The sequence below is a fragment of the Takifugu rubripes genome, chromosome 6, assembly GCF_901000725.2.
Source record: "Takifugu rubripes chromosome 6, fTakRub1.2, whole genome shotgun sequence".
NCBI lineage: Eukaryota > Metazoa > Chordata > Actinopteri > Tetraodontiformes > Tetraodontidae > Takifugu > Takifugu rubripes.
In genome coordinates this window covers 10,773,913-10,787,832 of record NC_042290.1, presented here as the reverse complement: position 1 = coordinate 10,787,832, position 13,920 = coordinate 10,773,913, and the positions used below count along the sequence as shown (strand labels likewise).

At 45.2% G+C, this 13,920-nt stretch overlaps 4 protein-coding genes across 5 annotated transcripts; 1 reads left to right on the top strand and 3 right to left on the bottom strand.

Moving 5' to 3' along the window:
* Positions 1-770: 770 nt before the first annotated feature.
* Positions 771-3,031, bottom strand: zmat5 (zinc finger, matrin-type 5). Its single transcript, XM_003965497.3, has 6 exons — positions 2,878-3,031; positions 2,068-2,241; positions 1,791-1,853; positions 1,644-1,724; positions 1,401-1,512; positions 771-1,314 (listed from the first exon to the last, which is right to left on the bottom strand). The coding sequence occupies exons 2-6, from the start codon at positions 2,192-2,194 to the stop codon at positions 1,167-1,169; spliced, it is 531 nt and encodes a 176-aa protein (XP_003965546.2). The 5' UTR covers positions 2,195-2,241; positions 2,878-3,031; the 3' UTR covers positions 771-1,166.
* A 9-nt stretch (positions 3,032-3,040) lies between these two features.
* On the top strand, positions 3,041-3,743 carry uqcr10 (ubiquinol-cytochrome c reductase, complex III subunit X). Its single transcript, XM_003965498.3, has 2 exons — positions 3,041-3,234; positions 3,414-3,743. The coding sequence occupies exons 1-2, from the start codon at positions 3,094-3,096 to the stop codon at positions 3,465-3,467; spliced, it is 195 nt and encodes a 64-aa protein (XP_003965547.1). The 5' UTR covers positions 3,041-3,093; the 3' UTR covers positions 3,468-3,743.
* A 291-nt stretch (positions 3,744-4,034) lies between these two features.
* On the bottom strand, positions 4,035-7,664 carry gal3st1b (galactose-3-O-sulfotransferase 1b). Its single transcript, XM_011604896.2, has 3 exons — positions 6,694-7,664; positions 6,117-6,244; positions 4,035-5,962 (listed from the first exon to the last, which is right to left on the bottom strand). Exons 2-3 carry the CDS (start codon positions 6,227-6,229, stop codon positions 4,786-4,788), a joined length of 1,290 nt encoding a protein of 429 aa, XP_011603198.1. The 5' UTR covers positions 6,230-6,244; positions 6,694-7,664; the 3' UTR covers positions 4,035-4,785.
* A 321-nt stretch (positions 7,665-7,985) lies between these two features.
* On the bottom strand, positions 7,986-13,637 carry prodha (proline dehydrogenase (oxidase) 1a). Of its 2 annotated transcripts, none has more exons than XM_011604897.2 (14): positions 13,194-13,637; positions 12,918-13,126; positions 12,095-12,124; positions 11,817-11,971; positions 11,659-11,723; positions 11,460-11,576; positions 11,252-11,331; positions 11,073-11,154; positions 10,551-10,643; positions 10,320-10,466; positions 10,069-10,244; positions 9,892-9,990; positions 9,579-9,667; positions 7,986-9,234 (listed from the first exon to the last, which is right to left on the bottom strand). In XM_011604897.2, the coding sequence occupies exons 1-14, from the start codon at positions 13,527-13,529 to the stop codon at positions 9,044-9,046; spliced, it is 1,869 nt and encodes a 622-aa protein (XP_011603199.2). In that variant the 5' UTR covers positions 13,530-13,637; the 3' UTR covers positions 7,986-9,043. The 2 variants fall into 2 exon arrangements, with proteins under 2 accessions (XP_011603199.2, XP_003965593.2); XM_003965544.3 differs by having other exon boundaries at positions 11,817-11,966; positions 12,090-12,124; positions 13,194-13,635.
* Positions 13,638-13,920: the final 283 nt, after the last annotated feature.

Here is a 13,920-nt window from a genome sequence, read left to right as displayed (position 1 = left end):
TGTTACCCAATTGGACCGTAAATGTCTTCTGTTCTGTGCCTTTTTGGAGTGAAATAATTAAACAAAAAAAACCTCTTGTGACCCGCAAACCCCACAAAACGATCGGTTCTGACAATTGGATGTTTTAATTCACTCACTTCTCCTGGTTCCTCTCTGTGGGACGCGTCCAATATCCAGCCACTTTGTGTTCCTGCAGCCGTTACTGGAGGTTACTCACCAACTCACTGATGTACGTGGTCTCTAGATGCATGTAGTCCAATAAAGATCAATGTGATTAAACCGCTCGCACGTTTCAGTATTTGACCTACATATTTGGACGTGTGCTTTTATTCTGGGCTAGGGAGGGGGCTTAAAATCTGGCAGAGGTGCGATTGTGACGTCCTTCCTCATTCAGTGACGCCAGATCAGATGTGATGGTGCTGATGGAGCAGCATCTGCCACATTAAGCGTGCATTAGTGACGGAGCGCAGAAGGAAGCGCCACTTCCTGAGCCACGGGCAGGAAGGCAGATCAGGGGGGGAACTCTGGATGACCGAGGTTAAAGGCTTCACAACCGCTCCGACACCACAGGCTCTGGTGACCTCCAGCAGGTCAGTTTATAAAGAACAAACACGCAATATATTCAGGGAGCTTCCAGGGGAAAAATGCTGAAGACGCTGCGCTGGGATAAACGAAAGATGAAAGTCATCCCAGCATAATTCAGCGGGGACGGCAAACTCAATTTGGGGATGCTAGAAGGTCAAAGACAATTAAAAGCACATTAGTCACCGATCCAGCGGACTTGAGAGGCTCATTTATTCAGAAAAATAAACTTAAAAATTGACAGAGATGTTATTTTTCTCGTTTTCTTGCGGCCGAGTAAAAAATAACTTTCAACCAGATCAGCACTCCGCCTGATGAAGCGTCGCATCATTAATATAAAACAAAATATAACTTCCATCTGCTCAGCAAATCCTCCCTTCCCTGTTGGGACTCAAAAGACATCAAAAGAATCCCTGTGCAGATCTCACACTCAAGGCGCATAATTTACTGTCATATCAACCACTTTTAGATGATTTTAGCTCAGAAAAAGTTGGGACGTTAAAGAAATGGCCTGGACTGTACAGCAATAATCCAATTAAAAGACTGAGCCACGCCTTTGTGATCACCGAAGGAAAAAACCTCACTCAACCCCACTCTGCGTTCTCTTGGACTTTCCAGCCGCCTGAGGGAGGGGGGAGAAGAGAGGGCGGAAGGTCGTGGACTGAGAGGAGCTGGAGAAGAACATCTCTGTCTGACTGGTCTTCCTCGCTGTCCTCCTCTGTTGTCAGATCCCTGTAGGGATAAATAATTGAGCTCTTATATTTGCAGTCCAGCAGAGTAACCATCAGCAAGATAACCATGCAGAACAGAGCCGAGACCCTTTGGTGCTGGGGGCAGATTTCCTCTTCTTTTCCCTCCTGGAAAGCCAATCTTCCACACTTCGCTCGTGAAAGAGTTTGTCTTCGAAGCCCTCTTTACGCCGCTTTTCCTCTGAAACAATCGACAGTCTTCTTTTGCCTTGTCTCATGTAATAATTAAAATCTTTCTCACAATATGACATCAGCTTTCGAGTGTATAGCTGATTATACAGTAGGCAGCCATTTTAATTGGTTCGTTCTTACCTTCTACTTGTCTTCTGAGATAAAATATATCCTGTTCAGTCATGTGGGAGAACCTGCAGTTTGGCCCATAATCACAAATTCCTAAAACAAAAATAAATTATTTAACATCATATCCAGGTTTTTTGTGAGGTGAAGACACCATGTTACCTTTTTGCATAAATTTCCTGCAAGGTTTCTTGGCTTGTTCTTCATCCAAAACAGCTGAAGAATCTTTGAGAACAAGAAAAAAGAAACAGGAGAGTGTGTATCATAGTAAAAATCTTATTTTACATTCGAACACTCCTAGTTTACAATAGAATTACTAAAGAGCAGGCTGTATGACAGAGGAATACTGTATAGATAAAACAAAAATGAATTTCCCAATATGTTCTAAAATAATTTCAACCACATCTCCAGTGTTTACGTTTCAAATGCAAAGATTTACCTTTAAAATGGTCAAACCAGGCCTTCTTAGCCCGGTGATGCTGAACACCATTCAGATGTTTCTTCCTATTGTGCATGTTGTCCTGAAAGGACCGGTCACAGTAGTCACAGAAGTATCTCTTGCCCATGGTGCAAGTTATATATTCCAACCAGGAATGCGTCACACTTTATATCTCTGTGGGACAGAAAACAGAAGAAAAAGTGCTTTTCACGAGTTGCCCTGACAGCATGATGACGAACAACTGTACTCATATACTGCAACTGCCTTTATTATTCAGAATCATTCCCAAGAAATGTCACAGCGTATACATGAAGCCTTTCACTTATTTATTTGTAGACAACACACAGATTGTGTGTGATTTAGACATGTTCTTGGTCAGCATTTACAACCAACTGTGATCCTAGTATTTATGATTTACACTGCTGCATCTTACAAGGTAGTTTACAAACATCGTATTATACATATCATAGCATCATCTGGTTAATTCATTGCAGATTTGACCTTGAGATAGAAATTATACACGCAACCTGGAACCGGAATGCGACTCTAATATATGGTGGATTACTGCCATCTAGTGACTACGTACAGTAGATGTCTCAGGGCAACAGTTTTAAAATATTTTGAAAGTAAAAATTGCAATTTCAATTACTAAAAAATTACAGACAGAAAATGTGAAGTGTGTAGTATAAGGGTTTAAATGTAGCCTTAGCACAACTGGAAATAGCTAATTTTGTTAGCCTAGCAGCTAAGTCACTACTAATTTAGAACAATGATGAACGTAGAACAATATTGATAACAGACTTCACAAACCATTGGAGAAGAAATAGCTGCTGTAGATGTCACTGCATGAAAAATCGCTTACAATTTGCCTGATTAGTCGCAATGAACAACAATTATACACAGTCTAGCAACAAAACAATCAGAGTGCTAACACGACTGCTTCCGGTTTCGGTACGGTGTCCTTGCTGGGTCAGAAAAGTCCTGAGATTCCTGACGCGACATCCGGTCCAGCGCAACTCAACCAAGATGTCGCTGGCAAATTCGATCTATCAAACGCTCTTCAGGAGGACGTCTACTTTCGCTATAACCGTCATGGTTGGAGCGGTCTTCTTCGAACGAATGTTCGATCAAGGTGGAGACATGATATTCGAACAATTGAATCGTGGGGTAAGGGTGTTATTTTGTCTTTTAACGCAAGTTTTAACCTGACCTTGCAAGCAAAGGGCGAACCGGAGCTAATGCTAGCTAAGCTAATAGTTAGGAAGGGAGAACACATCTTTTAGCAATTGACGATATTGACGCTTTTGTTGTGAAATAACTAATCTTGGTTGTATTATCTGTTGTAGAAACTATGGAAACACGTCAAACACAATTACGAGAGCCAGGACGATGAGGAATAAGACGCGGCCGGTGGTTGTCTGAGGCAGAGGTGCAGCCGCGCCAGAGCTGGTTTAATTCATCTTTCTGGGTTTCACCTCCGAGTCAACGATCCTTCAACATGGACAATGTGCTCAATGTCATTCCGAGGCTGGAAGCGTTTGCCAGAGGACCTGTTTGACTGTCCAGACCAGCGAGAAGATGGAACAATGATTTCCGGGCACCTCGTCCCTTTTCCTTGTTTGTAAACCATAATTTTCCTCACAGATTGTAAATTAAACATGTGTTAATGTCTCCAACTTGTGGCAGTGTTGTCATTTAGTAGATGTCTTTAGCACAGAGCGCATGTTGAAAAAGAAAATATAATGGCGCTATTTCTTGAGGGATGGCCGCATCATGTTTGCAAAATTTAGTTTGAGAAATTAATCCATAACCTAAATGTGAAAGCAGCAAAGTCTCAGAAGTGTGGAAAATAGAGCAGTTAGTTGGATGTTTTAATTCACAACTGCTCCAGGAAGCCAGTGACAAAACAATGTTATAGTTTGAATACAGACAGAAGTTTAATGCAAAAGAAATAAAAATCTTGAACATAATTGCAAAAGCGTTGAATGACAGGGTCACAAGTTTACAACAATCAAGGTTCACAAACAATTACAAAATGATGTAGAGGGATTAAGACTAATAAAATTACCATTAATAAGGTAAGTCTTGTTTGTGCTGGTTTGGCAGTGGTACCAAGTTAATTGTAATGAAGGGAGTTGAGGTCAAAGGTGAATCTGCGCGATTCCTGTATCGGCCACTAGAGGGCGACAGGCTGCAACATGTTTTTGTTTTTACAAACCGGATATTGTGAACCTGAAGAAAGCTGTTTTATGTTTATTAGCTTTAACAGAGTGTAGAAAATATGTGACAAAAGTGTAAGCATTCTCAAAAGTAAGAAATCTTACTTTTAAAGAGTCGCTGTAGGACACAAAATGGCCCCAGTTGACAGAACAATCTTTTTCAACGCTTTCATATCTTTCTTTTGTAAACTGACAATTTTGTACTGATTAATTTCTAAATGACTTTCCACCAAATAATATTGTTCTCTCTGTGGGTATGTCTTAAGGAATGACTCTGAAACATGTCAGCCACTGCATATTTTACACATAATGCTCAATTGTAACAACAAGGACCAGCTTCATGGCAGCACCGGGTGTTTAAAAGAGTAAACGTTTTTTCTGCGTGTTACCAGATGCAGACAGGGCTTCACACTGTAAAAAATAGACAGTCAAATGGAAATGAAAGTGAAAAAGGTGTTTTTAAAAAAGACACAAAGCATTTATGGGACTTGTTTCTTGGCTAAATTGAAGTTAAAAACATGGTGTGTCTAAAAATGTTATCTTTTATCCAGCCCAGCAGTCCGGTCACCCACAGGTTCACACCCAGGTCTGATAGATACTGGAGCTCAGGCATGAGCATTTTTTCACAAATCGCTTTAAATTTGGGATCAATCGTTTTCCTCAAGTTGTAGCCGAGGATGGGGGAGTCTCCGAAGGGTTGCCAGGGCTGGAAACGTTTGTCCTGGATATTTTTGGATTCAACCGCCCCTCCATCTTCTATACAGATGGCCTTCATCTCAGTGTTCCTTCTCCGAAGCTCCTCGACCTCCTCTTTCATTCTCCCCCTGCCAAAGGCCTCAACTCTGGCCCAGAAGGTGGCGTTAAAGTGCTGATAGAGTTTCCAGTCGGCCCCGTTCCACTGTAGAGCTTTGGCTTTCAGGTCGGGAGTCAACTGAGACACGGATGAGCTCCTCCTCATGTTGAGTTTAAAGTACAGGATGTCCTCCACGGTCCAACACATCATGTCCTTAAGCAAGATAAGAGACTCCTCAAAATATTCTGTGATTAGGACCAGATCTAAATGTTGGGACAGGTTCTGAATGGCCTTCATCACCTGAGGATCGTCGGCCTCTAAGTTGTTTTCCAGGCCAAAGTCGAAAAACTGCAGATTCTTCAGGTAAAACGAGTTAATGGCTCTGGGATAGTAGAACCTCTCTGGATGCTCCAGAAACTGCGCCAGCTTGTTCTTTCCCTTGATCCTCCACGTGAACGGAACCGCGCTGTGATAGTAATGAAAGGACGACTCAAAGAGAGCCACCGGGTCACGGAGGATGGTGATGTACACGGCGTCCGGCGGCAGCAGCTTGGCCACCTCCCGATGGTCGAAGCGCATGTGGTTGCAGACGATGTTGAAGCACTTCCCCGGTCTGTAGTCCTTCACCCACGAGCTCTGGAAGGGCGACGGGTAGAAGAAGTCGTTGCGCCCGTCTGGAAGGGCGAACCTCAGCCTGTGCTTCTCCCCGAACCTGAAGAGGACGTTGAGGACGGTGCTGCTGGCTGTTTTGTGGGTTTTGACGAACATGATGTTGATCTTTGGGGAGCACCTGTCCTCCCCAGGAGCTTGGCTTTGAGAGAACCCGGTCTCATTCTGCTGGGATTTGGCCAAACTGAGAGGACACGTGGCTTCCGGAGAGGTCCTGCAAAGAGAAATAGAATAAAAACCCGGCAGAAGCCTCCAGGCTGCTGATATTTTTCCTCTCTTATTTCTGCCTGTCAGGGAAACTCCATGAATTTAAAAAGGCACTGCTTTGGCTGTGACAGTGGAGCTGAATAAACTCATAGAAAGGTCACCTGATGCTCAGGTGTGCTGAGTTTGTGATGTAGTAGAGCACCAGCAGGATGTTGGCGATGAAGAACCAGAGAATCAGGCCTCTCGAGCAGATTCTTCTTCGAACTCCCAACATCCTTCAAATCGAGACCTGGAAAGCACATTCCATGAAGAAACACCTCCAGGGAGATCCGACACGCACCACGGATGAACAACACACGTCTCGTGCAACTGAGAATAAATTCAACTGTAAACTGACCGAACCACAAGCTGGAAATGTCACCACGTTTCCATTTGCTGCAGTTTTCGTGTTGTAAACTACACAAGGCCCCCGTATTTACACAATAAACACGTTTATGGTGCAACAATCAGCAGAAATGGAAGAAGAGCAACTGATATTCGTGGCAGTGTTTATGTAGAAGAGCTCTAAAACTGCTTCAAAAGACGCTTTAGTGTGATAAAACATGCTGCATTGGTCAGTTACACGGTCAACGTTGCACCTTAATTACCTGCCCTTTGACCCTGGGGGTCGTTATAATTCCTCTTTCTGATTCAGATTCAAGGTAAGGCTGGAAAATACAAAAAAGGGGTTTGATTTACCTGCAGTGGGAGCCGGTGGTGTCTAGGGGAAGACTTTGTTGACAGTGCGACCGGATCGCATCCACTGCTCGAGCCTAAGAGAAGTTGGAGAACCAGTTCAGAGTTTTACGCCGAGTCAGCATCTCTGTTCAGGCATCCAATCTCTCAGAACAGTGGAGTTTCTTCCTCTCTGGAACGCTGGTTGTTTTCTGCCCTCCCAGCCTCTGCCTGAACCCCGATACCGGCTCGTGTATTTCTCCCTCGTGGGCTTGTTCTCGTCTGGTCTGTGCAGTTTGAAATCAGTTTGGACAGTTGGACTTTTGGCCCGACCCCCAACCGCTGTGCCAGGTCCGTGGTCAGACCTCTGAACTGCCCACCGATCGTAGCACATTGGGGTCCGCCGCCTCGATTTTGTTTTATCTCATCATTTAAATGGATTTTATCCTTTGTGAGAAGCTAAACTGGCTCTTTTCCACATCCTCAGCTGAGTTCAGCACAGTTCCATCTCTGCTTAAACAACAATATAGACAGAATAAAGAAACAACACAATGAAATAAGCAGAAATAACCCCCACTGAAACCACTGAACCCACCTGCTGGGTGAGGACAGGTGTCTTCTCAGTGCAGGTGCCCATCTGACGTGTGTGTTTGGGGGGGCTACAGAGAAGGGCCAGTTTTAATGAGGTTTAATATACCCGGTCCTGGGTTGAATGAGGGCCAGTTTAGAAGCTGTTGGGCCTTAACTTGTAGGGTTAAATCTTCGATTCGGTGCCATCTTGGACATGAAATCATTTGTACTGACACATTGTGTCACACACTGTGTCACACTGCAGTTTCACAGTTGTTAACACCCATAACGCAACACGTAAGAATTTTCAGAGTCGTTATTTGGCTCAAACGGAATGTAGTTGTCTTACAGGACAACATTCCAAATTCAGAAATCCCGATTTGCATAAACACAAATTTGTTGAATAGAAAAGAAATGGAAAATGATCATATTTTCCAAATTAGATGTAAATTCTATTAAATACAAATAATATTCCAGAAATATGAATGGAAACCATCTTTCCTTTTTATTTTGAGGAGTAAATATCGATGTTGGTCTTCATATGAGAGAGAATCTTTGGATTTTTGAATGATCTTTGATGAGAGCTCGGACAATGAAGTTCTTGTCATGGTGACGTTGTTGTTGTGTTGTGTTATCACGAAACGACACCCTGAGGTGCAGAGAGGGCCTGGAAAAACAGCTCCCAGTCAGGGATACAAAGGCTATTGTTCTGTCCCCCAGCTGCCATCACACCATCACACAGCTGCAGTTTTCATGTACCTCCTGAACTTTATTGCCTTGGTTAATAATTTACACGTGTTCCAACAACTGAGGATAAGACAGCAGAGATACAGAAAACAAGCAAAGATCATACTCTAAAATTAAAAAACCCAACAAAAGTGCCAGTGTTACAAGATGAATCAAATTCATTCAACACATGAAGAGAAAATCCTGGATCTCTTAGCAAAAAGTCCATTTCCAGTAAATATCTCCCTTCCAGTACAGGCAGCCTGTGCACATAAGAGGCAGTGATAAAAAGGCTATAAGTTAATTCATTAAACATCTCATCCAACCCACAAAACTACTCCAACATGGCTTAAAGCGACCATCAGACTCCTGTCCTCTGGGTGTTCCCAGAAACACGCCGCAGGAACTGTGGTCTGTTCCTAGAACACGAGGGAAGAGTGAACACGTGGCGCCACCTTTCTGCGTTAACGCCTCACAGCGGTTCATAAATCAGGCGAGCAGCATCAACGTGCTCTTCAGATCAGCAGATTGTGACGCTAAGGTGGGCCATAAGGACGCAGATATTTCACGTACATGTTTCCCCCCCCCGAAACAAAAAGAAAACTACTGAAAGAGTTCACAGCTGGTGGGACAACCGAACCTGTTGGAGTGTCAAATGAGGACCATGACAGCACGAGGAGGACCACAAATAGAAGAGCGTTCATGTTTGTGCTGACCAGCGCCGGTATCCTGACACATGTCAGCTGACGGTGCTTCTCAGAAGAGCGGCTGTGAGCCAGAGCGCTGAAAACTGCAGTACATCAATCAGTCAAGTCCAACGAACATTCCGTTCAGGTCTCTGCTGATTAGAATGGCTTACAAACCTCTGTTAAATACATTTATTATTAAAGGCACTGTTCCAAACACTTATATCATTACAAACCAAACCCACATATTTACAGAAACTATAAAAATATGTCTTAAAAACAAGTCTGGCAGTCCCAGGAAGGAGAGCAGCAGCTGGTGCATTAAGGCACAACAGATAAATGCGCACTGCACGGAATGCATGCGCCACATTTAGAATGTGGGACGTCTGAACTCAGTAGGAAGGCCTGTAGACAACCTGACCGCTCAGCAGCCTGCGTTTCAGCTCCCTCCACAGCAGGCTGCGCTCTCTCTGAGAGCCCTTCATGAAGCCGCGGTTCTCCTGGGCCCGGCGGGACAGATAGGGGATGACCTCATTCACGGGTCCGTAGGGAACATATTTGTACACTGGAAACCCTGCCTGACCTGTTTCCAACAGACACAGAGAATAACCTTGAGATAAAAGGTTTGAGCAGATCGATTGTTGGTGTGGACAGAATGTACTAAGGTTTCTACTCAATACTTTCAAAGCCTTATTTTTAATTATTTCCTTTCCGATCAATAGTGGTCAACTGTGCCGAGGCAGATCGATAAGTGTGTCTTCCATATTTCATTAGTAACACTAATGGGGTTGTTTACTGTCGGGATATCTTTAGATTGTATAGAACATGAAAGGTCAGAGGCCGCGTCGAAAACATGACGCGGTCAGGAACTTCACATGATGATGTGACGCAAGAGTCAGCGATAGCGGCTGTGTAGCGTTAGCATACCTAGCGGGAAGCTGATCTGGTCACACATTCCCAGCAGCTGTCCAAAGTAAACCTTATTCTCGGTGGGTGAAAGGCCCATTTCATTCATCCTGGTGCAGAGAGAGAGAGAGAGACATGCTGAAGGTGGTTACATAACGAAGCCCAGCTTGTCGTGTTCCCTGTGGCGATACCACGTTGTACAACCCCTTTGAGCGGAGCACGTGTTTAGTTCATTTCCCAATGCGATTTAAACCAGCCTACAGGAAAGAGATCAAAGCTTACGGCTTTCCGGTTTGTTGCTGCATAAACCCGCACATTTTTTACATGAACTTACTTCTCCAGGGTGAACTTCACCGTGTCTTCATTGTGACTTGCAACCATTACGTTTGCTTTCCTGCTGTTGTCGATCTCCTCCAGCACGTACTCCAAACACCTGGGTGAAGATGTGGATTCATTCTAAGAGCGGCCCAACAGGACTGAACAGGACTCTCGCTCCTAAGCCAACACTTACTTGTGATACATCCTGTTTGTGGCCTCATAGTCTGGATTTATGGGGTCCTCGTAGCCGATCTCTTTGGCCCTGTCCCTCTCCTGGTACATGTAGGCCCCGCGAACCAGTTTGGCACCAAAATACCAGCCCTCACGTCGTGACAACTCGATGTCCATAGTTACATTGTCATAGGCTTCCTAAAAAACATCAAGTTAGAGGAGAGTAGCAGGAAATAGTTGTGGTTATTCGCTGCCAGGAGGGTGCGGCGTCACCTTTAGGTAACACTGGTAGGTGTTGAATATGATCGGCTTCTCTCGGTTGAACTTCCTCTGCATTTCCAAGGTCAGCCGGCTGATGGCGGGCTGGAAGTACGTCTGCTCGGCATCGACCATCAGCCTGACGCCATGCTCCACGGCGTGCTTGATTACACAAGGCAGAGGTTGAGGCTCCGGCAAACACAGGTGGGTGGAGTTACCGTTCAACATAATGGCTTGGATGCTTACGTTGGCCAGAATGTCCACTCTCTGCAGCATCCTCTTCATCTGGCTCTCCTCTTCTGCTGTGAACGTCTTCAGCAAAGGCTCCAGCTGACCCGTCTGCCAGCCAACACAATCATCTCATCATCCAGCATTTGTTTTCTTTGGCAAAATAACTCTATCTGTGTCAGTGTTGGACTTGATAAACAGATAAAAACAGCAGACGCACATGGATCTGTGCTTGACCTTGAGTAAATATGTCTGGCATTCCAAGATCCTTTTCAGCTAATTGACTAGTGTTGCAACACGGACGGTTAATTCAATATAACGGTAGGATTTACAGCTTATAACCATCGACACAGTGAGGAGGAGGGGCAGCAAATACTGTCTCACTTCTGGGAACATCTTTAAAAAAGTGCGGTCAGAGTCTGGAGTTGGGCAGATTTTCAGATTTAGTGGTGTGTTCTTGTGTTTTAAGTGGCCCCAGTTTCCCAGTAGAGAGCGCTCGACCCAGTTGGCAGATTCTGGCGATACTGGTTTATGACTCACCTTCAGGTTTGGCACCATGAGCAGGTTGGAGATCTTTGTGGTATTATTTATTAGACTGTTCCAGTCCAGCAGGTCGATGGCTCTGGACAACATGACATGTTCAGTAACTTTGCCGGAAGCTGAAATTTCTTTACAGACCATTTTGATTCACAATCAAATCTCCCTTTTTCCTGCCTCACCCTGATAAGCCCAACTTCTCTCCTGAGAACCAGTTTCCGATGTCATCCTTGGCACCCAAACCCATTTTAGCCAAACTTTCCTAAAAGATTCAATGAGACAATTACAAACTTAACAAGTGGACCTTCTCTGAAAAGGTGAACATTTCACTGTGCCATGTGGTGGAGGAACGAGTGAGAACTTGTTGGAATGACTGGAGGCGAAACGCACCTTGAGCTCATCCAGTTCCAGTTTCTGTTCCAGCAGCATCATCTCAGACTTCCCCTGCTGTGCTGCCAGGAAGTTGAAGAAGCGGCGCCATTTCACCAGGACTTCCGAAAACTGGAGCTGCGCAAACACAAGAATTCACCGTCTGCACTACGACTGATTCACGTGGACAAAGATACACGGTGCGCGGTCGAAAACTCACGAGGAACTGCGGCCGCCCGAGGGCTGTCATCTTGATGGCTGAAAATCCGTCTGCCGAGGCCCCCCCTGAGAACGAGGTGAAACACCCTCAGTCCCTTTGCTGTTTGCTTACCCACTAAAGCGGCAAAAACACGACAGCGTGCGCCTCTCCGCTCTCACCAGAGGCCTTAATGCAGTTTAGAAACGTCTCCATCTGGGTATCACATTTGGCCTCGTCAGCGTAAAAGTAGGTACGAGCGCTGATGACACCCCCCCGCCGGTCCCCGAACTGACGGTGGGCCTTGTACTTTTTCTCGCGCTGATCAGCATCTGGGGGGAATTAGCGGTTGATGTCATTGAGGCTGTAGATGTGACAGCTTAGCCCCGTCTCATGATGCATCTTAAAAGTGCATTTTAACCCGTATTTTATTGTGAAGGGGCAAGTGCACAAACCTGGGCTCTCCCTCTCTGCTTCAGAAACGCAGGAGCTGAAAGAAAAGAGGGAGGGGGTCGTCAGAGCGGAGCAGAGCGTGTCAACGTGTGTTTAAATTCCAAACAAATCAGCATTTAGTTCACTTTGATTGAAATATGAGCGAGTTGTACATCATATGGTAGACTTCGTTCCCCGGTCTGTGATTATATTAACCATTAATATTAACCATTAATGCATAAATACATACATATGAGAAACCTGGTCCCACTTCAAACATTACATAACCTGTTTGCCAGTGTGTGTATCTGGAACATGAATCTAAAAAAAGGCCTCCTGCCTGGACCAATCACCAGCCTACAAGAAAAGGAGTAGCGCCTGCTCAGCCAATCAAAAGAGAGGGGTCTGTCCTGACTGTCCAAGAAGGGACGGCTCGGTTTACCTCCTGCCGGTGGATTAAAGACTCGTGGTAATTCATTACAGTTACGATACTGAGAGAACAAACAGTAGGAAATAGTAGCTGCAGTAAAGTGATAAGAAATCACGTCAATTTACGGTGCTACGGAAGGATATCTGTTGTTAACCAACAGCGCGCACAGATGTAAAAAAATAAGACTGAATTATCTGCTGAAAGGGAAGAATGAGGCTAATTAGATTTTAGATCAGATTACTAGATTCTTGTTGTAACCTGACCGGTGAGCTTTTAAAAAAGAATGTACTCTGCTCGGTCTGTTACCATGTAATTATCAGGATCCAAATGAATGTCAAACTTCTCTTTTTCCTTCAACGACTTCAACCTTCACCTTAAATGAAACGAACGAACTTTACATGCCCGACACATTTCTGCTTACTCCATTTCTTTCTTCTCAGCCTCCTCTTGTGTCAGATCCTCCTCCACACTGTAGTCCAAAACGGCCCCCACGCCAAAGGCCCGGTTCTTCCGGATCAGAGGTTTGATGGCGTTGTGGTCTTCCCCGGCCACAAACTGACCGTAGAAGGTCATCTTCATCATCTTCTCGAATATCCTCTGACCAAACAGCTTCTTCGTGAGCTCCATCAGCTGAAAGCCAATAATACAGTAAGATAAGTCAAACTGTTATAACATAGGCAACAACTTTTGATCTCACCTCCTTGTTCTTCTCAACCAGGACATCGATTGCGCACAGCCTGAAGACCAGCAGGCTCCGGAGCAGCTCAATGTTCCCTTTGCTCTTGTAGGCTTCTTGCGTGTTGTCGAAGTCCACTTTGACGTGACTCCTGCGCGCCTTTGGCGGAGCTTCGGTGTGGCTGATGAGTTCCACCGGCTCCGCTTCCACCACGGCGCAGCCCTCCAGCTGGCTTCGCTCTTCCTGGCTTTTGGCGGATGCGACCGTCGACCGGTATCTTCCAGGCGAAACGAGCATTTTGTTGACATTAGTCGAGTTGGCCCTCGCAAGAGCGGAGACTAGTTTCGCGTAGGACATGTTGACTCTTCCTTAAAGCGGGTAAATGAACAGCAAAGGCGACTCTTCCTGCCGCGTGGATGCTGCGTAATGCGAGCGGCGCGAGGACACGGAAAACAACCACGCGGTGGGGGCGGGGCCGTGGCTGCGCGCGTTACACAATACCGCCCGGGCATCACGAGCCCCGGAGACGCATTCGTGTTTGGATGTCAGACTGGTTTTCTCCAACATCCATCAAGAGCGCAATCTGAAAGTCTGGGGCTCAGGCGCACTTGAATGCACCATCAGGATATAGACATTAATGGCGCATTACCCCATTAATGAAGTCAATCCTTAAAATATTGCACCTTTTCTAGATTTTAAATCATCGTCCAGGTGATACATCACAATGGGTTGAGGTGCATCATGTAAA

Excerpts from the sequence above, each read along its gene's own strand:
- zmat5 (XM_003965497.3), bottom strand. The coding sequence starts at position 2,194 with ATGGGCAAGAGATACTTCTGTGACTACTGTGACCGGTCCTTTCAGGAC. Across the intron at positions 1,725-1,790 it reads CAGGAAATTTATGCAAAAAG|GAATTTGTGATTATGGGCCA; the intron begins GTAACATGGTGT and ends TTTTTGTTTTAG. Across the intron at positions 1,513-1,643 it reads TCTCAGAAGACAAGTAGAAG|AGGAAAAGCGGCGTAAAGAG; the intron begins GTAAGAACGAAC and ends CGATTGTTTCAG.
- uqcr10 (XM_003965498.3), top strand. The coding sequence starts at position 3,094 with ATGTCGCTGGCAAATTCGATCTATCAAACGCTCTTCAGGAGGACGTCT. Across the intron at positions 3,235-3,413 it reads TCGAACAATTGAATCGTGGG|AAACTATGGAAACACGTCAA; the intron begins GTAAGGGTGTTA and ends TATCTGTTGTAG.
- gal3st1b (XM_011604896.2), bottom strand. The coding sequence starts at position 6,229 with ATGTTGGGAGTTCGAAGAAGAATCTGCTCGAGAGGCCTGATTCTCTGG. Across the intron at positions 5,963-6,116 it reads TCAGCACACCTGAGCATCAG|GACCTCTCCGGAAGCCACGT; the intron begins GTGACCTTTCTA and ends TTCTCTTTGCAG.
- prodha (XM_011604897.2), bottom strand. The coding sequence starts at position 13,529 with ATGTCCTACGCGAAACTAGTCTCCGCTCTTGCGAGGGCCAACTCGACT. Across the intron at positions 11,972-12,094 it reads TCTGAAGCAGAGAGGGAGAG|CCCAGATGCTGATCAGCGCG; the intron begins CCCAGGTTTGTG and ends CCGCTAATTCCC. Across the intron at positions 10,467-10,550 it reads GAGTGGACATTCTGGCCAAC|CACGCCGTGGAGCATGGCGT; the intron begins GTAAGCATCCAA and ends TGTGTAATCAAG.